Source organism: Lupinus angustifolius, chromosome LG01, assembly GCF_001865875.1.
Source record: "Lupinus angustifolius cultivar Tanjil chromosome LG01, LupAngTanjil_v1.0, whole genome shotgun sequence".
Lineage (NCBI taxonomy): Eukaryota > Viridiplantae > Streptophyta > Magnoliopsida > Fabales > Fabaceae > Lupinus > Lupinus angustifolius.
The window spans coordinates 21,153,731-21,172,943 of record NC_032009.1 but is presented as its reverse complement, the minus strand read 5'-3'; the positions used below and the strand labels follow the sequence as shown (position 1 = coordinate 21,172,943).

Below are 19,213 nucleotides of genomic sequence, written 5' to 3'. Positions count from 1 at the left end.
GTAAGAAGCAACCAAGAAATTAATTGATTTAGAAAAGCCAAGAGTGTCAGCGCTTGGATTTGCACTGACCAAATAACTCTTCACAAACGCGTGCTTTTATTTGGTCAATAACTGAGTTCTCTATTAATGAAAATCAACTCTCCCATTTTGTGTTTTAGTGTTTTTATCTAATTAAAAAATCATACTCAATTATAAAGTAAAATTATAAAAATATAATTTGATATTTTTATATTATTTGTTTGTATTTGATTAACTAAAGATATGGATATATAATTTTTTGGAATATAAGATCTTTTTGTGGAGATAAAAGGGGAGTTAACTATAGTAGGGACTAGAGTGTCAATTATTTTAATTGATTTTTAAAATTATTGTTATCAAATATTAAATAATCTAATAATTTATAACAATCAAAATAAGTGACTCGTTAACCAAATGTAAAGTTGTTCTAGTTGTTGAAAATATTAATACAAGGCCTTAAGGTCAAAGACTGAATTTTAATTATTTTGGGTGACCCCTCTCTAGTAAAGATAGACACAATACTCTGTAAAAGAAGGTGGTGTATGTGTTCATTGTTTTCTAGAGAGAAAATAAAGGTTTAGTTAAGAAATATACTCCTAACATAATTCCGAAGTCTTTTATTTTTATTCATTTTTTTTAAACTCAATTTGTAAACAAACATCTAATGAAGTATGGGGAGGTTGTTGTAATAGAGGCTTAGTGCCACAAATAAAAAGATTGTTTATAAAATTTAAATTCATGACCTCATATATCCCACACTAAATGAAATTAATCTTTAGTTGAAAATAAAATAAGTAACACATAATGGAATGTCATGTTTTTTACTAACCACATTATATTTTTACGTGATTTATTTTGTTTGATGCATTGTACAATTATTTATAATTATACCATTACATTTACATCTTTTTGGTTAACCAATAAGTTGTTGGTCTGGTAGTATAAGGCCCTGCTGAATCTTTATAAAAGTCAAAATGTCAAATGTTCAATTCCAGAGAGCGATATTTATTAAGAGAAGCAATCATGTATCTTAAATGGATTAATAATCTATCCAAGAAGTGTATGAATATTATTGGTAGTATAAAAAATTCTCTATTTGGTTCTATAGAAAATGGGAGGAAAGAAAACGATAGATGAGAAATGAATGAATTTACATATTTTCCCTTCTTTGTTTAGCAAAAAAAATAGGATGAAAAGGAAAAGGTTGTGTGGGACAACAAAAAAATATTTCCACCCTATTATGGAGAGAAATTGATGAAAAAAACCATCAAAGTAGAATTATAATGTTACCCATGAAAACCATGGATGAGGTACCATGATGGGTATATAAACACAATAGATGAAGTGAGTTGAAATTTGTGTTATAATGTTTTAATTTTAATATAATATATGTGAACATAACTTATATATGGTACCATAGGTACAAATGGTATATATAACCAATAATAAATTGAGATTTGAACATTTTTTCACTTCACCAAACTTCAATTTTACTCATTTTAACTCTCTTAAATTTTCTCATTTCTTCCTTTCCATGCAAACCTTTTCCCTTCTTCCACCGTGAGAGTCTGACTTCTTTCCACCAAGATGAATTGTAAGCTCAAGATGTGTTTGAGCCTGAGTAATGACACCACATGTCACCAAAACATAATAACATCAATTTGTACTTATGCCATTAGAAGACATTGTAGTTTGGCTATCTCTTAGAATACAACTAGTTTTAAGATATCATGGCTTACCCAATATAGTCTCTACTAGTGGAGAGACAAATTAATATTTTTGCACTTATACATAAGGGTAAAAATATTATATCCTTATATCTTAAAGGTAAAAATATCAAATCATATTATATTTTTTCTCTTATTTTGGATGTACTTGTCTCTCTATTAATAGAGAGGATCTCAACTCACCTACCTACTTTATCTCTTATGAGTTAAGAATAGGGGGTTTGGTCATTCACATGTAGTGTCCTTTACTTAATTTTCAACTAAGTCATAGTATAGTGGTAAGTATTTTCACCTGTCACCTAGGTGACTAGGTTCGATCCCTAGTGATAAAAGATTATTTGATTTAGACAATGTCCCAATTCAACTTTTCTTCTTTAGCCATGATATGTATGACAAAATCAGTTTTGTGCCACTAGATATCACATATTCTCTTAATCATTAAATAGTTTATTTAACTACCACATACATATAAATTGCTTAGTTCACTACTCATAATTTAGTAGATAATTTTAAGTAACCTTATTTGAGTAAATATTTCGGAAAATTGTATTAATTAGGTAAAGTAGCCTTGTATAAATTAATACTAACTACTAAGTGACATATGTCTAAAAATGAATAAATGAAGATATATTTTGAAGAAAAAAAAACTCAAAAAGAGGAGATACATGAGATCAAAAGGAATGTTTAAATTAAGATGTACTTTTAATGAACAAGCTATTCTTGGGCACTTAGCTTAGCAAAGAAAATTTTGTATGTAAGATTATAAACTGTTTTTTAATAGAATGATGTCTAAATTATGATATTAAAATACGTGGGGTTATAAATTGAAAAAACAAATCAAAATTATCAAATCTAAATATATTGTTTTCTTTAAATAAAAAATTCATGTTTTATAAACTTCATTCATAAAATAAATTTGTTACCTATACTTAATTTATTAAAAAAATCATAAACAAAAAATACATAAAAATATACTTATAAAAAACTTTCCTATTTGAAAATGAAATTGAAATAAAGGAATATGATAATTAAGCAAATAAAAAGGGGAAAAAAGAAAAATGCTGCAACAACCCCTGAATCACAATAACAAAGAGGAGAGAGTGAAAATCACAGAGACGTAAAGATCGTCTTCTGAATCGGGAACAAACCAAGGTCAGTGAAATTTCTTCTCTTACAATCTTCATTATCTACACTTGTTGTTTATGTACTAATTCAGCTTCTCTGTTCTTCATTCTTTTGTTTAATTATTCATTCTTTTCATTTTTTATATAAATATAATCGAGCTTCAATTTCAATTTTACGAATGATTTGTTGATGTCATTGCTTCTTTTGCTTTTTGTTTGGTTGCTGAGAATGTGAAAGAAATATAATCAGAGTTTTTCTCTGTCTAATTTGGTATTAATGAGTTTTCATTATCTTATTATTGTTTATTATATTTCACAATGTAAATTGCATAGGAAAAAAAATCACACAGAATATTTTTTATTTTAATTACTGGCGTAGAGCATATTCTATCGTGTTTAACATTCAAATTATATGAAATCGGTTTAACGGCTTTCGTTTTTGTTCTGATCATATCATAGCACTTTGTAGTTTATGATAACTTATTGGTGCGTTTACGTTTTTCTGTTTCTGTTTATATTTTAAATTATACTGTTTTGTATTCTCGTCGTGTACTTTGAACATATACTTGTTACGAGTTTTGGTATTGAGTTTTGTTTGGTCCTTTACTTTTTCTCGTGGTCAAAATTTTGAGGATTAAAAGTCAAGATCTAAATTAATTCAATTAATAGTTTCAAATTGATGTTTTTGTTATTATCAATATCTGCTATCTACCTTTTAGTTGATATGCTTATTTATTGAGTTTTATCATTATAGTATTATTATACATTCAATGGTCTCTGGATGTTGACAAGGTTTAAAAGGTGACTTTAATTGTTTTTTCTTGTGACTTTGTAAGTAATTGATAACAATTTGCATTATATACACATACAGTGAGTCAACCGAGAACAATGGTGATCATGATGAATGAGAACAATTAATATAAATTATTGGATTTTATTTGAACGGGAGATTAAATGATATGTGCACATATTTTTTTTAAGTGATAACAAATTTGTCTTGTTTCTTTTTTTAATTTTGCTATTGAACAATAGGTGTTCGGATTGAAATTTTTGCAGCGATAAATATATTTGCAACAATGAGATTCAAGAAAGGAGCTAAGGTGGAGGTGTTAAGCAAAGCAGAGGTGCCTTCCGGCTCTTGGCTATGTGCAGAGGTCATCTGTGGTAATGCCCAGTGTTATACTATTAAATATGATGGATATCAAGGGGTTGATGGCGAGGCAATTGTGGAGCGGGTATCTGGGAAGGCCATAAGGCCATGTCCGCCTGCAATTGAACTCATCGAGAATTGGTGTCCAGGTGATGTTGTAGAGGTCTTCCAGAATTTATCTTGGAAGATGGCTACAGTTTTGAAGGTTTTCGGGGATAAGTACATTTTCGTCAGGCTAATTGGATCTTCTTTGGAATTTAAAGTGAGCAAATTTGACATTCGGGTGAGGCAGTCATGGCAGGATGGCAAGTGGATTGTGGTCGGAGAGGTAGCTTTATTTCGTCTTCTCAATCTTTTGGCTTTTTTGGTCTTCCATAGTAATTCCCAATTGTCGTTTACTTTTGCAGATCGGATCTGGTTATATATCATGTGTTGAGATGGTTTTAATTGAACATGTGATGTTCCATTTATTCAATGTTAAAAGTAACTAATCAAACATTAGAAAAGTGCCACTGTTCGCTTGGGTTGTTTGTCTTGCCATACTTTCAGATATTAAACTCTTTGTAATTATCTTTTGTTGGTTCTTCTTTGGATTATCGTTTTGGGATCCTCCATGGTGTTTTATGGCTGAGTAGTTATTTATCCTTCTCCAATTTTCAGGGTTCAGACAGCTGCGAGAATGGAAAACGTGATCGTGCACTCAATCCCAGGCAGAATTTAATTTCTAGTGCTCAAATTCAGAAGACAGTTACAATGACAAAATTGCCAGTTTTCAATGTCTATAATTCTCAAAAGAGAGAACAGACTATGCTGGACACCCATCTTGTTTCTTTTAAAGCATTGAAACGAGGAAGCCATTCGCAAGTTGAGGCATATGCTGAACCTCCTCCTAAGTTTCGAGCAATTGAAAATGAAGGAAGATTTCACAGAGCAAGGGTTAGAAATCCACCCACACTACTCAAACAGGTACACGGTGTCAGTTTTCCAAGAGATGTGCTCCCTGAAGAACGTTTACCTGCACCTGTAAACAAGAGAAAAACTGGCATTTCTGATATGGATATAGAGAGGAAGAAACAAAGTGGCGCTGTTGGTTGTCCATTTGGAGAAAACATAGAATTAGATGATGTTGATAGTGTCACATGCTCTGTTGGTAGTTGTAGTATCAATAGCAGGAATTCCTATAACTTGCAGTTTCCTATATCTGCAGGTCCTTCTGAAGATGTTTACAGTTCATTTAGTGATGCTGAATCTTTTTGCCCGAGGGGATATGAGGAAGGTTGCTGTTACCCTCCTACACAAGAAGAGTTGGCAGCAAAAATCCATAGGTTAGAGTTGGACGCCTATCGTTGTACAATTGAGGCGTTGCATGCATCAGGACCCTTAAGTTGGGAACAAGAAGAATTAATGACAAACCTCCGTCTTTCGCTCCACATATCAAACGATGAACATTTAATGGAGCTAAGAAACTTGATTTCTTCTGAACACAATATTCCTTTCAGATGACAGGAATTTTATCTCTCTTCAATTTAATACTTTTTTCCCTTAGTGATAGAGTTTCATACTAGATTGTTCTTAGCTTAGTTCAACTGTAAGAAAGAAAGATGAAATATGCCTTCCATCATTTATGTTTTATGTCAGTATATAGTTTGAAATGAATGTATATTAGTGAACATCTCTGATTCCTTGTTAAACTGATCATTTATGCTTTTAATTCCTGTGGACTTGTTATGCTATACATACTTCACAGGATGATCATGGAACCTTTATAACATTCTAGATTTTTCAGACTTTTGACAAACATGATCTTGACTACTGATACTTGAAATTAAGTGGCATCTCAAAAATGTTGATTTAGTAATGAAGCTTAGTGGCTAGGATGCTTTATGGAACTTAAGTTTGTATATTGTCTTTATGGTTCATGCTAAGTTGAATTTAAAAGATTATATTGCATTCATTTCAGGCCTCTTTAATCAGAGAGAAGTTTGTGTTTGCTTACTAAATATCTCCATACAAACATATTATGGTTGTACCTTTAGTTTACTTATTTGTATGTGACTCCATAAGTTGGAAGTTTAAACAATGTCATTTGCAGATACTATAATGCTTCCCCTGCATTTTCCAGGACTATGTTGGAGGAATATAGGTGTCGCTGTGTCGCTTCCAGGTGTGTATTGATCATATTGGTGTGTGCCACCTTTCTCTCCCTCTAGGCAAGGGCTGGATTTCCTACTGTGGCTCTTGATGAGCCAACACTAACATAGTCTTGTGAAGTTAGCCTCAGATATCTGTTTTGTTGATGGATGCTCAGATTTTTGTGGCCGCCATGAGCTGACCCAGATATGTGAATGACTAATTGGTTTACACTTTAGCTTATCCAATTATGATATGATATCTTTTTCATGATGATGCATGTCTCACTATCAATGTCTTGCAAATGAAATGATCACTGCTATTACACCGAGATTGTTGCATGCGGAAGCCTAGTTAATTGTTAAATGTTACCAGTGTAGATTACTTTGTAATGCTCATTTGAATCTAACTAGGGTAGAAGAACCTTGCAAGAGATTATTACATTGCATATTTGTGTATAACATGACAACTTATGAGATAGCAAATAGTAACATAATTTGTCTCAATTAGTAAATAAGTAGAAGTTTTACAAAGGGGTGGGAGGGGTTCAGTACCAATAGGAGCAACTGCAGTTGAAATTGCTAGCTACATAGGATTTAGTTTCTGACTTGGGTACAACCTCATGGCTAATTTTCACTTCCTTTCAAATTGTTATCAATTGACTCTTGGAACTTGGAAGAACATTTTTTTGTGTGATATTGATCAACTGGGTTATCCCTTCAATTCATGTACCTGCCATGCTACTTTGAACAATACTGTTCCACTACTTGTACATATGTATTCCTTTACAAGTAACCGAACATGTTTTTTTTTGTGTGGTTGTAAGCTTGCACTGTTGAGCAATGATTAGTTGGCATAAAGTTCAAATGGCTATTGGAAGAACTTGGCCTCATTAAAGCCAGAATGACACAAGGTATGATTGTGTAAGATTACTCTAATGGCTAGATGGAATATAAGTTTTAAGCATGTATTCTCCACTACTCAAATTAAAAGTATTTGCTATTACCAAAAAGAGGAAAAGTATTATTAATAATTAAATTGTGAAAATATATTTTTGAGAGATTTATGTACTGGTTGACATGTGTTTAGTTTTAAGCATGTATTCTCCACTACTTAAGATTAGGTAAAATAATAAAATATGAGTTTAATTTTCTACCGGTGACATGTGTTACTGCTAGTAACGTTTAAAATTTAAAAACATGAAATGATTAAAATCATATCTTCGCTCAAAATCTTGGTTTTGAAGCTGAAAATGGGCTAGTACCATGATGGACCCATACATTGTTTGGATAATTGGACTACAAGAATGCTGGAAAATTTGGTTGTTAGTGAGTCATTTTTCAATCTCTTTTGTGATACATGAAATCTTAACAGTAGAATATACATATTATTAGAAGAGCAACAATCTCTCTAATTGGATGAAAGAGTGCAACCTTGAGCCTTTGTAGAATATGGGATACAGAAATAGTAAACACAATTGGGGATAGAAAGGGAGCAATATCAGAGTGCATATCAAACCCACATCAATTTGGTAACATAGCATCATATTCAGGAGATTTTATAACAAATGATTTCAATGTTCAACTACCTCGTTGTAAGATAAAATAAAATCATTTTATATATCAAAATTCAGTACTTTATATTTAAGAAATGAAATTGTGATTTGTAGGAGTTAAAAGTAACTTTAATTATTTATAATTATAATATCATTTTATACTTATCTCTCATATATTAAGCGGGAAGGTATACAATGTAAACCTACACTATTGAGCAGCACATATGCTTTCTAATAAGATAATGCCACTCAATGTATAACTTGGTGTTATTAATAACAAAAATACTTAATTATTGATTTTTTTGATTCAAATAATACCTTATGATATGGGCTTGGAACTAGTATCACCAAACAAACCTTAATTTTGAAATACCAGTCTTCAGCAGCCCATTTTTAGAGTTTCTTTACGGCAACAAAACAGGTATTTTAATATATTGTTTGTACATTTAAATAATCAAATGTGCTATTAAGGAGAGTAAGTATCATCTTTAGTATGGGAGAGATGAGTCCTTATTTTTTATTTTTCTTTTTAAGAATAAATACATCATTTTGTTATATATAAAATGGTAAAATGCCTTTAACATTTTACTCTTGAAGGGACTTCATTTTCAGTATATTGAGGAACCATAATTGATTTTTTGATAACTTAGGCCCAAAAACATATAGAATGAGTTTCACATTTATTCTAACACTTTAAAAAAGAGTTGACGGATATGAAACCTACAAATGAGTTGTGCATTAATGTGGCTCCACCAAATCCTCTACCATTGTCTCATTTGCTTCCTTCATGATTGGTACTCCCATGTGATGTTGCCTCTCTCTTACACTATTAGAGAAAGAGAAAGCCTACAAGTTTTGAATAACCATTTTAGGGTCACTCTCAATCTCTACATCATACACATCACATGAAACTGTATCCTCTATGAACAGGAGAATTTAATTGTGACAAATAATATGGGACAGGTCTTTTCATAATTTGGTCCTATCTCCTAATATTCATCCCAATTTTAAACCTCAGGAGCTGTTGATGTTGAGCATGTTTTTATCATATATACTATCTTGCCCTTATATGTTGTACTTTTGGCCCTAGCTATTACATTTATCTATATGCATAAAAGATGAATTACAAGTTTATGAATTACAAGTTTATATGATCAATGTAAACTAATTTTTCTGTGACACTTAATCTCATTCCATATTTCAATTTTATCTAACTACATTAAAGCCAAAATCATAATCATATTATTTGGATGAAAGATCATAGATATAGATCGAGTGAACAAAACAATTAATATGAATCATTAGATCTTATTTAAATAATCAATTTAAAAGATACATTTACATGATTGTATACGACTATCATATGATCGATAACTAACTTTTAATCTTAATCATTCATGATTGGTTGTAAAACTCAGATTTATTGTTGTCACAATTTTTGTATAAGAACCGTTATTACTTGAATCACTCCCTATATATATATAATATGAAAAGGGGGATCTTGTCATGCCAATAACATAGGGTTACATCTATACTGTGATTTCTCTATGTTTTTTTTTCAAATGATCATTGTTGAATGTTGATTGGGAATTTAGTAGACTTTGACATATAACATACAAACATTTGATGAAAAAAAATAGTCATTTTCAAGGTATAAAATCAGTAGCTAAGTTTGAAATTTTTGTATCCCGTTTCCAATTTTTATGCCCAGAAGTCTTACTAAATTGATACCTTATTCCCATTAGAGCATAAAAAAACAAATACATCTCTCTCTTTTTTTTGTAACCAAAAAAAGAGTTATGGCTGTCAGATCTACCTAATCCACGAATATTGAAAGGAATTATAGGTTCATAATAACACATTTCCTAGTAGCATGTAATGGGAAATGGAAAATTGATCATATGGGCCTGAAATCTCTCTGCAAAACTGACACACTGAGATATTGATACTAAGGCGAGGTTTAATGTAGAGAAATGGCATGTTCATCAGACATAAATTTTTGACAATCACGCCTTGTTATTTGGAAGCGATATCACATGTCCCAATAAACCATGTCTCTTCTTGTCCCTGTTTAATAAAATTACAACAATTAACATAATTTTATTTTCATGATTTTTTTTATTTAATTGAATAACACATTATTATTGGTGAGAGACACAATCTGGGACAGAGGATCCTCGTTACATTATTTGGTACATGACAGACCGACAAGGTTTAATTTAACAAAAGCAGACATTAACCAGCTCAATTACTTTGGCATAAGTGCCTAATTAGGGGACATTCAACATTTATTTAATGCAATATTTCTTATTATTGCAAAAATACTGTGCCTGCCAGTACCCATAGATCTCAAACATTTACTTGGGATTTTAAAAATATTCTCTATTTTTTAGCAGAGAAACAAAATATTAGTACAAGCAAGAAACAGTGGGTTAGGTTTACAAAAATAACATGAGCTGTCCATTCATTATCATAAAGAAATTTATTATTTTGAGGACCACAAGATAGTAGTATTCCACATTAAAAGAACATGAATAATAATACAGTTTATATATTTTTTTCTTGTTAGGGTTCTGATACAATTTTCATGCAGTGCAGAACTAAGATCTAATTGGAATGTAGATTTTGTCATTTAGTTATTCATGAGGGGACAACACTCAAGATAGTAACGCGGAATAATGCTAAGACAAAGCACAAAGTAACAGAAGAAGGCTCCATTATTATACACGAGTGTATGTGCTTAGATATAATTATATAAATGTGTATTCAAATTAATTAGACTCTACTACATTAATCTTCTGAAGAAAAATATCTAACTGAATAAAATATTGTAATTACAGAAATTAGGGGAGAATATAAATAGAACATAAAGGAATTAGCTACAGTGACTGTAGCTAACTTTGCTCATTTGTAATTCATTTATATATTCAAATAATAAAAATTTGTCATAGAAATAATAACAATTAGTACGGGGATTAGTGACTACTAACTAAAGAGATGCAAAATAATCACTAACAATTTGGATAATGAAAAATATTTGTACGTGAGACATTATTATGTTCTTGTTTTATGTGATTGGTATGCTCGAGGCATATACTGCGAGAATAAAGCTACCCATAAATTTGTTTTATTGTTATTTTCCATATTTTTCTCTCTAATTATAAGTTGATGCCTTTCAAAACTGAAAAAAATACCTTTTGAAAACTGAAATTATGGAAGTTAATATAATTTCTCTAAGTATTTTTATGTTTATGGCATAAATTAAATACTTAATATCATGATTATGTAACTAATTATTTATTTGTTAACCATTGATGGTCCTAAAATTCCTTTTTGTTTCGCAGCCAATATGTATTTATTTAAATTGCAACATTAGAGTGTAGATGTATGAAAAATGAGGTCTAACTACTTATATTAAGGAATAAAATTATATATATTAAGATAAAAGTTCTATATGTGTGAATAAAATCAATAAATATCAATGATTCACAACAGAACCGTACTTGAGTTATGTCAACCAAAACACTGACAAACAGAATGCCAAATCATATAAAAATAATGATGACATTGAAAATAATAATAATGATGATAATAGAGTTATAATTAATAACGGTATAATACAAATTACATTTACACAAGTTCCAAGATTAACATAAATAAATGACTCACAATAGCTACTAGCTAGGATTCCAAGTGTACAATTTTTTAAAGTAAAAAGATAGAAAATCTTTATTAGATTTTTTATAAAAAAATCAAAAACATATTATTATCTTATGTTATACATAGGATGATAGGAAACATAACACATTTTAATTTCTACCCAATACCCTTACTATATACACATTAAGCATATCATAAAAAAAATTAAGAATATAGATGTTAGTTATGGAATGGGGCCACATGGTGCATGGCATGCTTTGTTTATTTTAATAAAGGCTAAACATGAAAAAACTGAAATTAGAAGACAAGAAGATCTTCACTACCCCATTCATCTTTGGGACCATCCAAATGCAAAGAAATTAGAGCTCTTTCCCCCACTCCCCGGAAAGGGCATTAGAAGATCCCAAAAAGCACTACCCAAGGGTAGTGTTGCCCTAAATCTTACTTCTTACTAAATTACATTTCAATATACAATGTGCTGGATTATGGTCCCCTTTGCATTGATACAACATTTCATGTCTTAATTATACAATTTTCCCTTTAAACTCTTCAAGTAACACAAGTTTATTTTAGAAGTTGATTTTAGGAAGCTATGTAGTTAGTTAGGACATAAAGTTAATTTTTTTATACTACTAAGAGTATTCTTCACTTTTTTTTGGGATAAAGAACTAATCACTTTCAGGGTTCGTGGCTGTACCTCTCAACAAGTATCGCTTACAAGAATCGAATTCTCGACCTTGGGAGTCCAATGGAACCTTACACCACTAGACTTTGTTGATACTTAAAGTTAGTTTGTTTGTTAACCTTGTATCATTTATTTGCTTGGATCACAAGCCTTTTCCTTTGTATAATGAGAATAAAGTAAATTTCTAAATTTTAACACTCTTTTTACTCATAGCTATGGCCCTTCGAACATGACTATTAATAAATACAAGGAATCTACATGGGAAACAAACTATTTCCCATTTGCCCCCCTCTTAAATTTGATTAAGAAAGAATGTCACTATGTCCAATTAGGTCCTTTTCCTAATAGTTAATTGTGTTTCATGCTAGTTTATGTTTTTTTTTTGTGTTCAAAAATGGGCCAAACTCGGGGAGTGCAGTTTTTTCCTTTAGTTTTAAGAGTAAATTAATCATATCATAATAAACATAATGATACAAACGCAATTACAAATGACATTTTCTTTCTTTTTTGGCATCACTTCCCACTCCGAGACGAGTCTCATTCTTCAAAAATGTGTTCTTAAATCTTAACTTGTACTAATTTGAGGTGAATGAGTGGTGCGTGAAAACAGGATTTGCACGATTCACAAGTCTAAACTGAATAAATAATGTTACATAAGAAGAAAACTTAGAAACCCAACAACTATAGGGTTTCGCAATCTTAACTGTATAGCAATAACTCTCTTAATTCAAGAAAGCTTCAATTTCTACCATGCAATAAGAAAGGGATATTATAACATGTCTTTCTTGGAAAGTGAAGGACGGTGGAGTTGCCTAGTTACACTATCGTTGTGCTACTCATGAGTTTTGTTATAGAAGTCTACAACTACATCTATGGAGATTGCAAAAGTAAGGTGAAAATTGAAAAAATGCAATGATTCTTCATCATGGTGGATGATATTATGAAATAAAATCTTCAATGCTTCTTCTTAGGGGACAACTAATAATAAAGATTTGTGGGTCTTGGATGTTAGTGGGAGATCATGGTTTACAACTTTGATGATTTTCTATGTGCATTCAGTACTTTCTAGTTCCCACTTTCTATTAGGATAATATTATTTTCTTAGGTAAATTTATCACTATTTGATAAAGTGTGTATATATTAGTTGATTAATGATTAAAGGGTAGATATATGATTACTCAATCTTTGTGAGACTATGTGATCCAAATTACTTAAATTTTACTAGAAAATAATATTATTACTCAATTATTTTAAAGACATACTTTAAATTATTGAATGTCTATATCTTGTGGGTCAACTCTTAAGATATGATTTATACACTTGTTCATCAATTCTACTAGATGATACATGTTGGTTTAAAGAAGAAATCTCATATGCTATCTCCATGTGATGGCCTTTTGGAATTTTATATTGAACTACTTAGTAAATCCATGCTTTAGGATAATATCCAACTAGTTTAGTTGATATTTAAAAAATATATATATAGCATATTTGTATCAACAAAACCTACCATCTCGAATTATCAATGATGGTCACAAGTTATATATTCTTCTCACAAATAATTGAATCGATTATTCTAAAAGTAATATTTTTTGAGAAAATCATAAATATTTTTTAGATAGATAGCATGGAAAGATATTAGTTCTTTGTCAAAAGTTCATAAAGAAAAAGAATCCTAATTGATTGCAATTTACAATTTATAATTTACCGAATTTAATATATATAATACTAGTGAAGCATAGAAGAAAAATAGAGAGAAATGTTTAGATACATTTAATAGGATTAAATAATCAAGACTTACAAAATTACAAATCTCTGTAAAAAAAAGAAGGGAAATATACACAGAATACACAATTCAAGTACCTCTCTAGTGGAATTGTGAGCAAAATCCTACAAAATATTACCAACTACATTGCAATTGGCAAAATACACTTGGCCATAAACCAAACCAAACCTCACATGCTAGAGTCAGTATATTTTGAAGACAAAAAAAAATGATAAATATTCATCGACAAAAAGAAAGGGCACCACTGTAATTATGCTAACCACACACCTCTCTTATATATTTATATGCATTTTTTAATAAACATTTATATGGAAAAAACCATAGTGGAATATTTTTCGGTGCCTAAACTCATGCCACATATATATACTCTACACCAACTTGCACACGTTAGATAAACTCTAAGGGTTAGTTCGAAAGTTGAATTTTGGATGGTAATGAAGGGAAATGGAAGGTTCGGGAGCTGTAAAATACATTTGTGAGATTACTATCAAGCCTTTCATTTCTCCTTCCTTACTTCCAAAATCCAACTCCCGAACAAACCTTAACTTCCGATCATGACCCTTGATGAAGATCATCATTTAATTTTAACAAACGTTTGAAAATGATTGGTGCACCATATTGTGGATAGAGTAACATCAGAACCGTTGGTGCGTGTTGATAAGTAGGGGCCAACGTGAAACTAAAACGCTGTAACATAATTGCAAGGGTTAGTTTGGTTTGTAACAGTGCAAGGTTTTGTCCTATGCATGTGCGCACACCTAGACCAAATGGAATGAATGCCACTGGATGCTTTGTTGCGTGGGCCACACCTTTTGAGAAACGGCCAGGATTGAATTCATTCACATCATTACCCCATATAGCTTGATCATGATGAACGGCTAGGATTGGAATCAATAGCTCTGTCCCACGTGGGATTTTGTAGTTACCCAAATCTACATCTGTTTTTGTCCGTCGGATTGTTGCGATTGTTGGTGGATATAGTCTTAGAGACTCGTTCACGATCATGCTTAGCTGCACCAGATTATAGCCCAAAGTTATATTATAATAATAAAACATTCAGGAAGAATAATAACAAAAAAGTTGGAAACTAATATAATCTATTGTCTTAGATCGTGTCTCATACATTATCCTGTGGTAATGAAAAACATTACATTTCAATTGAAAAAATGGAAATCATTATTATTATTATCATTTTTGCTTCATTATTATTGGTATAAGATAATATATCGGATATGATTTAGAATGAAGGATCTATTTCCTCCCCATGATACCATATTATTGGAGAACGTGTACAAAATGGGTGAAAATATGTAAGAGAGAAAAATTAATATGTTAAATATAATGTCAAAATTTTGTTGTAAAGTAAGACAATAACATTGAAAAGAATAGTGCAAAATCCTTATTTTGATGATGGGTATGAAAAAGTTAGTGTGAACACAGAATTGGTATTATGGTCTCATATCCCAAGCCAAATGTTTTACCAAATAGCATAAAAATATTATTTTATATTTTTAAATATATGACAATTTTTCTTTAGATTGAGAGACGATGAGATACAAAATGTGGAACAACTGATCCACATTCCACTTGGAGAGATGTAAATGAGCAAAGTTGCAGTTCATGTTCCCTTCACAAGGGGTAAGAGGAAGCAAAAGGTGGCAAGTTGGTTTGTTATGTGAGAAACAAACACAAACACAAAGGCTAAGAGACAAAACATGATTTTTTGTCCAAAACCTATTCTCATTGAACATAAAGTGGGTTAAGTGGGGAAAGGGTTGTTTTTGCTTTGTTTTACTTACTGTCTTGAGCTTTACAATGTGGTCTTTTGTAGGAAGGTCACGTGCTCCACACATCTTGAGAACCTCATCACGTGCCTGGTCCTGCCACTGTGGGTGCATAGCTAAGAGAATGGTTGTCCACGTCAGCAAGTTTGATGTGGTTTGTTTTCCTGCAAAGAAAAAACTCTTGCACTCTTCTACAATATCATCTACTGTAACATTGGTTGATGAGTTTGCTTTGGAAGCTTCAATCATTAGACCCAGCAAATCCTTTGGCCCATTTTTCACACTCATTTCATTCCCACAACAATTCTCTTTCCTTCTTGCAATTAACTTTGCCAGAGATTTCTTAATTTCCTTGTCCAATTTCCATGATTTTATGTTCCTCCTTGTGGGAAAGAATCTATAAATATTGTACATCACAAATAAACTATACATTAGTATAACAATAATTTATAACTTTTCTTAGTACTACTATAAGTATAAGAGAATTATACTACAAATAAAAAATTATTAGTTAAATAATTAGGGGATTATTATTATAATTGAAATGAATAAAGTGTCTAAATAATTTCGGGATATAGTTGTTACATTGATAGACGAAAAGATACTAAAGAAATTTAAGAAACTTACGACACATGTATTTTATTAATTTGGAGAAAATGTATGGTCCAATGTCTAAAGATATATTTGGGTGGGCATGTGAAAGGTTGATTAAGAAGAATATATAAAATGAGAATTATCATAATTTATCGAGACATAACAACTAGTAAAGTTTTTTCGATATCAATACTACTTGGTCTATGTATTATTCGATCAATATAGTCGATTTCATTGGACACTATTATATTATTGTTGTATGGTTGTACCTGTAACCTGGAATGAAGACTTTTTGGAAGGCATCTGCAGCTAAGAGCATTTGATGTGCTTGAAGCCGAAAAATGGCTTTACCATCTTCATAGCTGCTTCCAAATGCAGTCCTCGTAATAACATCTTCTGTTAGGTTTTGAAACCACTCTGAAACTTCAATCTCCACTTCACCATTCTCATCCAACATTACCCACCATTTATCCAACATCTCCACCACACTTGTTTCCATCACCGGTATCAACAACTTTATAATAATAATAATAAAGTAGTAGGGAAAAAACATGTATTAGACATGAAATTTTATTAATACACCATTGACTTAAAAATAAAATTAATTAACTAATTACTTTGAGATTTTCCATGTGGAAAGTGGGAGATATGATTCTTCTATGATGAGCCCATTTTTGTCCTTTGAGGCTAAGAAGCCCATCACCTTCTAGCTGCTTCACAAGTGGAGGAGCTTCGTTTTTTTCATAAAATTCTGACTTTGATGTGAATATTTCTCGTATAAGGTCTGGATCAGACACAGTAAGACGAACAGTGGGTCCAAACCAAACTAGGAATGTTGTACCTGTATACATAAAATACAATTATCAACATAATATAATAAAGATTAGTTTATAACTTCCTTAATGAGTTTATCAAAATATATACAATATATATATAACTGAAGCATTAATTAATTAACTAGGGTAAAATGAAAATGAGTTTTTGCATTAAATTTTAACTATTACACAAAGATGGGAAGTAGCACAGTGCCTCAAGTAGTAAGTGTGAAGTTTGCAAAAGAGGAAGGAGCATGAAACATGACAGCCATTAGTTTGAGAGGAAACATGGATAGTGGTGGGGTGTAGGGACTCGGATCACTTGTTTTGAGCCATGTCTCATTTCATGTTTCAAGACAGTCAAAATGTGATTTTTTGTTTTTAGAAATTTTTTTTTCTTTATGTAGCAAAATGTGATAAGCTTGAGACAGAGAATGAGACACGTTCGAGGACAGGTTATCCTTGTCCGGGGTGTAGACCCTACATGCACAGAGACATTGAGAGAGATAGAGAAAGCATAAAGAGCCAGGAAGTGGGGGAAGTTTAAAACGGTTACCAAACATATACAATTACATTGTCAAAATTCAATTCTTTCACATACAAATACAAAAGAGAGAGGACATAGAAAAGATGCAGATGACAACTCCACAATGTGCACTTATCTAACGTAAAAATTATGACTCTATATGTGAGAATGCTTAATCAATAATCTAGATACTTTTTTTTTTTCATTTATAGGAAACGGAAATTTAGAATATGGACAAGATTTGTATTACTGACATATTTACAGAGAAGTCAGTAGGAAACAGATGTCTCATTACACATCAACATCAAGCACTTAGTTGGATTTTTCTTGCTTTGAGGGTATAGTGGAGAAATAAAGATAAATTATGAGAGAAACCAGGTCAGGTGGGAGCTACTACACTCAAAACTTGGAACTTCAACATCATGCATCAAACAGCAAGGAGTTACCTCAGAAAATAAAATAAAAACCTGAAAAGGTTGCAAAAAAGAAGTACCCAAACTCCAGAATAAGAGACCCTTAAAAAGACTAAAATTCTGAAGTTAGAATCATAAAAGTAGCACAAGAAACATCATCATCATCATGGCACTGAAGAACTCCAACTTCAATGATGATTAGGATGACTTTGATCTTTAGTTTCCAACTAGAGATCATAAGAAATAAAGCTCAAAGAAGTTGTCTAATAATAAACATAAAACAAAATGCATTTTTTTTTTCATTTTGAATTGGATGAAGAATTTTGAAGGCGTGAGACTACTGTAAGAGGAATAACATAACATAACATAACATAAAACCCATGTCTTGAAAACCATGTGAAAACTGAAAAGGGTGGATATATAACTAAATATTTTATTGGTTGAGGAAGAGAAAAAATTTAAGAAAAGAAGAAGGAGAAATAAAAGTACCATAAATTTTCTTCCAGTGATGATAGAATGAAAGGACTCTAGGGAGAATATTGTGAGAGAAAGGCATAGGCTGAGATGAAGCCTTCAACATCATGCCAACAAGTTCTTTAACATTTCCAATGAAGAAACGATAAGGGGGTCCTCTAATTCCTTGTTTGGAGAAATGGCCTTCAATTTTTCTAGGTCTCCACCATAGTACTACAGTAACCTTAAGCACAAGTAGAAGAAGCACTAAAGAGAAAGAAAAAAAGTTAAGCCAAGACAAGAGGACTTCCATTATAGGTTGAGAATCAAATTTGTCTTTGTTAGAGAAATGAAGACAGAAAATATATGTATGAGAAGTGTGGTGGCAGAGAAATAGGTTTTGGGTTTTTATCTGGTTTGGTTAAGTTATATTTGTTGTTAGTGAGTTTGGGTTTATAATAGAAGAAGGAGAAAGAGAGAGAAGTGAGGAAGAGGTGGTTTTGGTTTTAGAGAAGGTGTTAAGGCAGGATCAACGCCTTAGGGGCCGCCATTGGAATTATAAGGGTCAACCAATATACTATTTTTACTTATTTTACTCATGTCCCAATTTATTATTGTATTTTTCTTATTTACGTAATTTATGATTATTTTTTTCAAGTTTAGAAGATAGTTTAATCTTTAATGGGTAAAAAGTCACAACAAAAATTGGATTGAGACATATTCTTATAGAGTCTTACTATAAGTATGGAACAAAGGAGTGAGTTGATATAGTTACCTAATACTTCGCTAAATC

The 19,213-nt window shown here is 31.3% G+C and overlaps 2 protein-coding genes across 4 annotated transcripts; one reads left to right on the top strand and one right to left on the bottom strand.

The window, feature by feature from the left end:
- On the top strand, window positions 2,805–6,439 carry LOC109354272. 3 transcript variants are annotated; one of them, XM_019596659.1, is made up of 3 exons: window positions 2,805–2,897; window positions 3,926–4,347; window positions 4,680–6,439. In XM_019596659.1, exons 2-3 carry the CDS (start codon window positions 3,946–3,948, stop codon window positions 5,520–5,522), a joined length of 1,245 nt encoding a protein of 414 aa, XP_019452204.1. In that variant the 5' UTR covers window positions 2,805–2,897; window positions 3,926–3,945; the 3' UTR covers window positions 5,523–6,439. The 3 variants fall into 3 exon arrangements, with proteins under 3 accessions (XP_019452204.1, XP_019452194.1, XP_019452212.1); XM_019596649.1 differs by having other exon boundaries at window positions 3,902–4,347; XM_019596667.1 differs by having other exon boundaries at window positions 2,841–2,949.
- Window positions 14,298–18,926, bottom strand: LOC109354265 (cytochrome P450 734A1-like). Its single transcript, XM_019596635.1, has 5 exons — window positions 18,457–18,926; window positions 16,831–17,054; window positions 16,483–16,727; window positions 15,635–16,016; window positions 14,298–14,846 (listed from the first exon to the last, which is right to left on the bottom strand). Exons 1-5 carry the CDS (start codon window positions 18,731–18,733, stop codon window positions 14,388–14,390), a joined length of 1,587 nt encoding a protein of 528 aa, XP_019452180.1. The 5' UTR covers window positions 18,734–18,926; the 3' UTR covers window positions 14,298–14,387.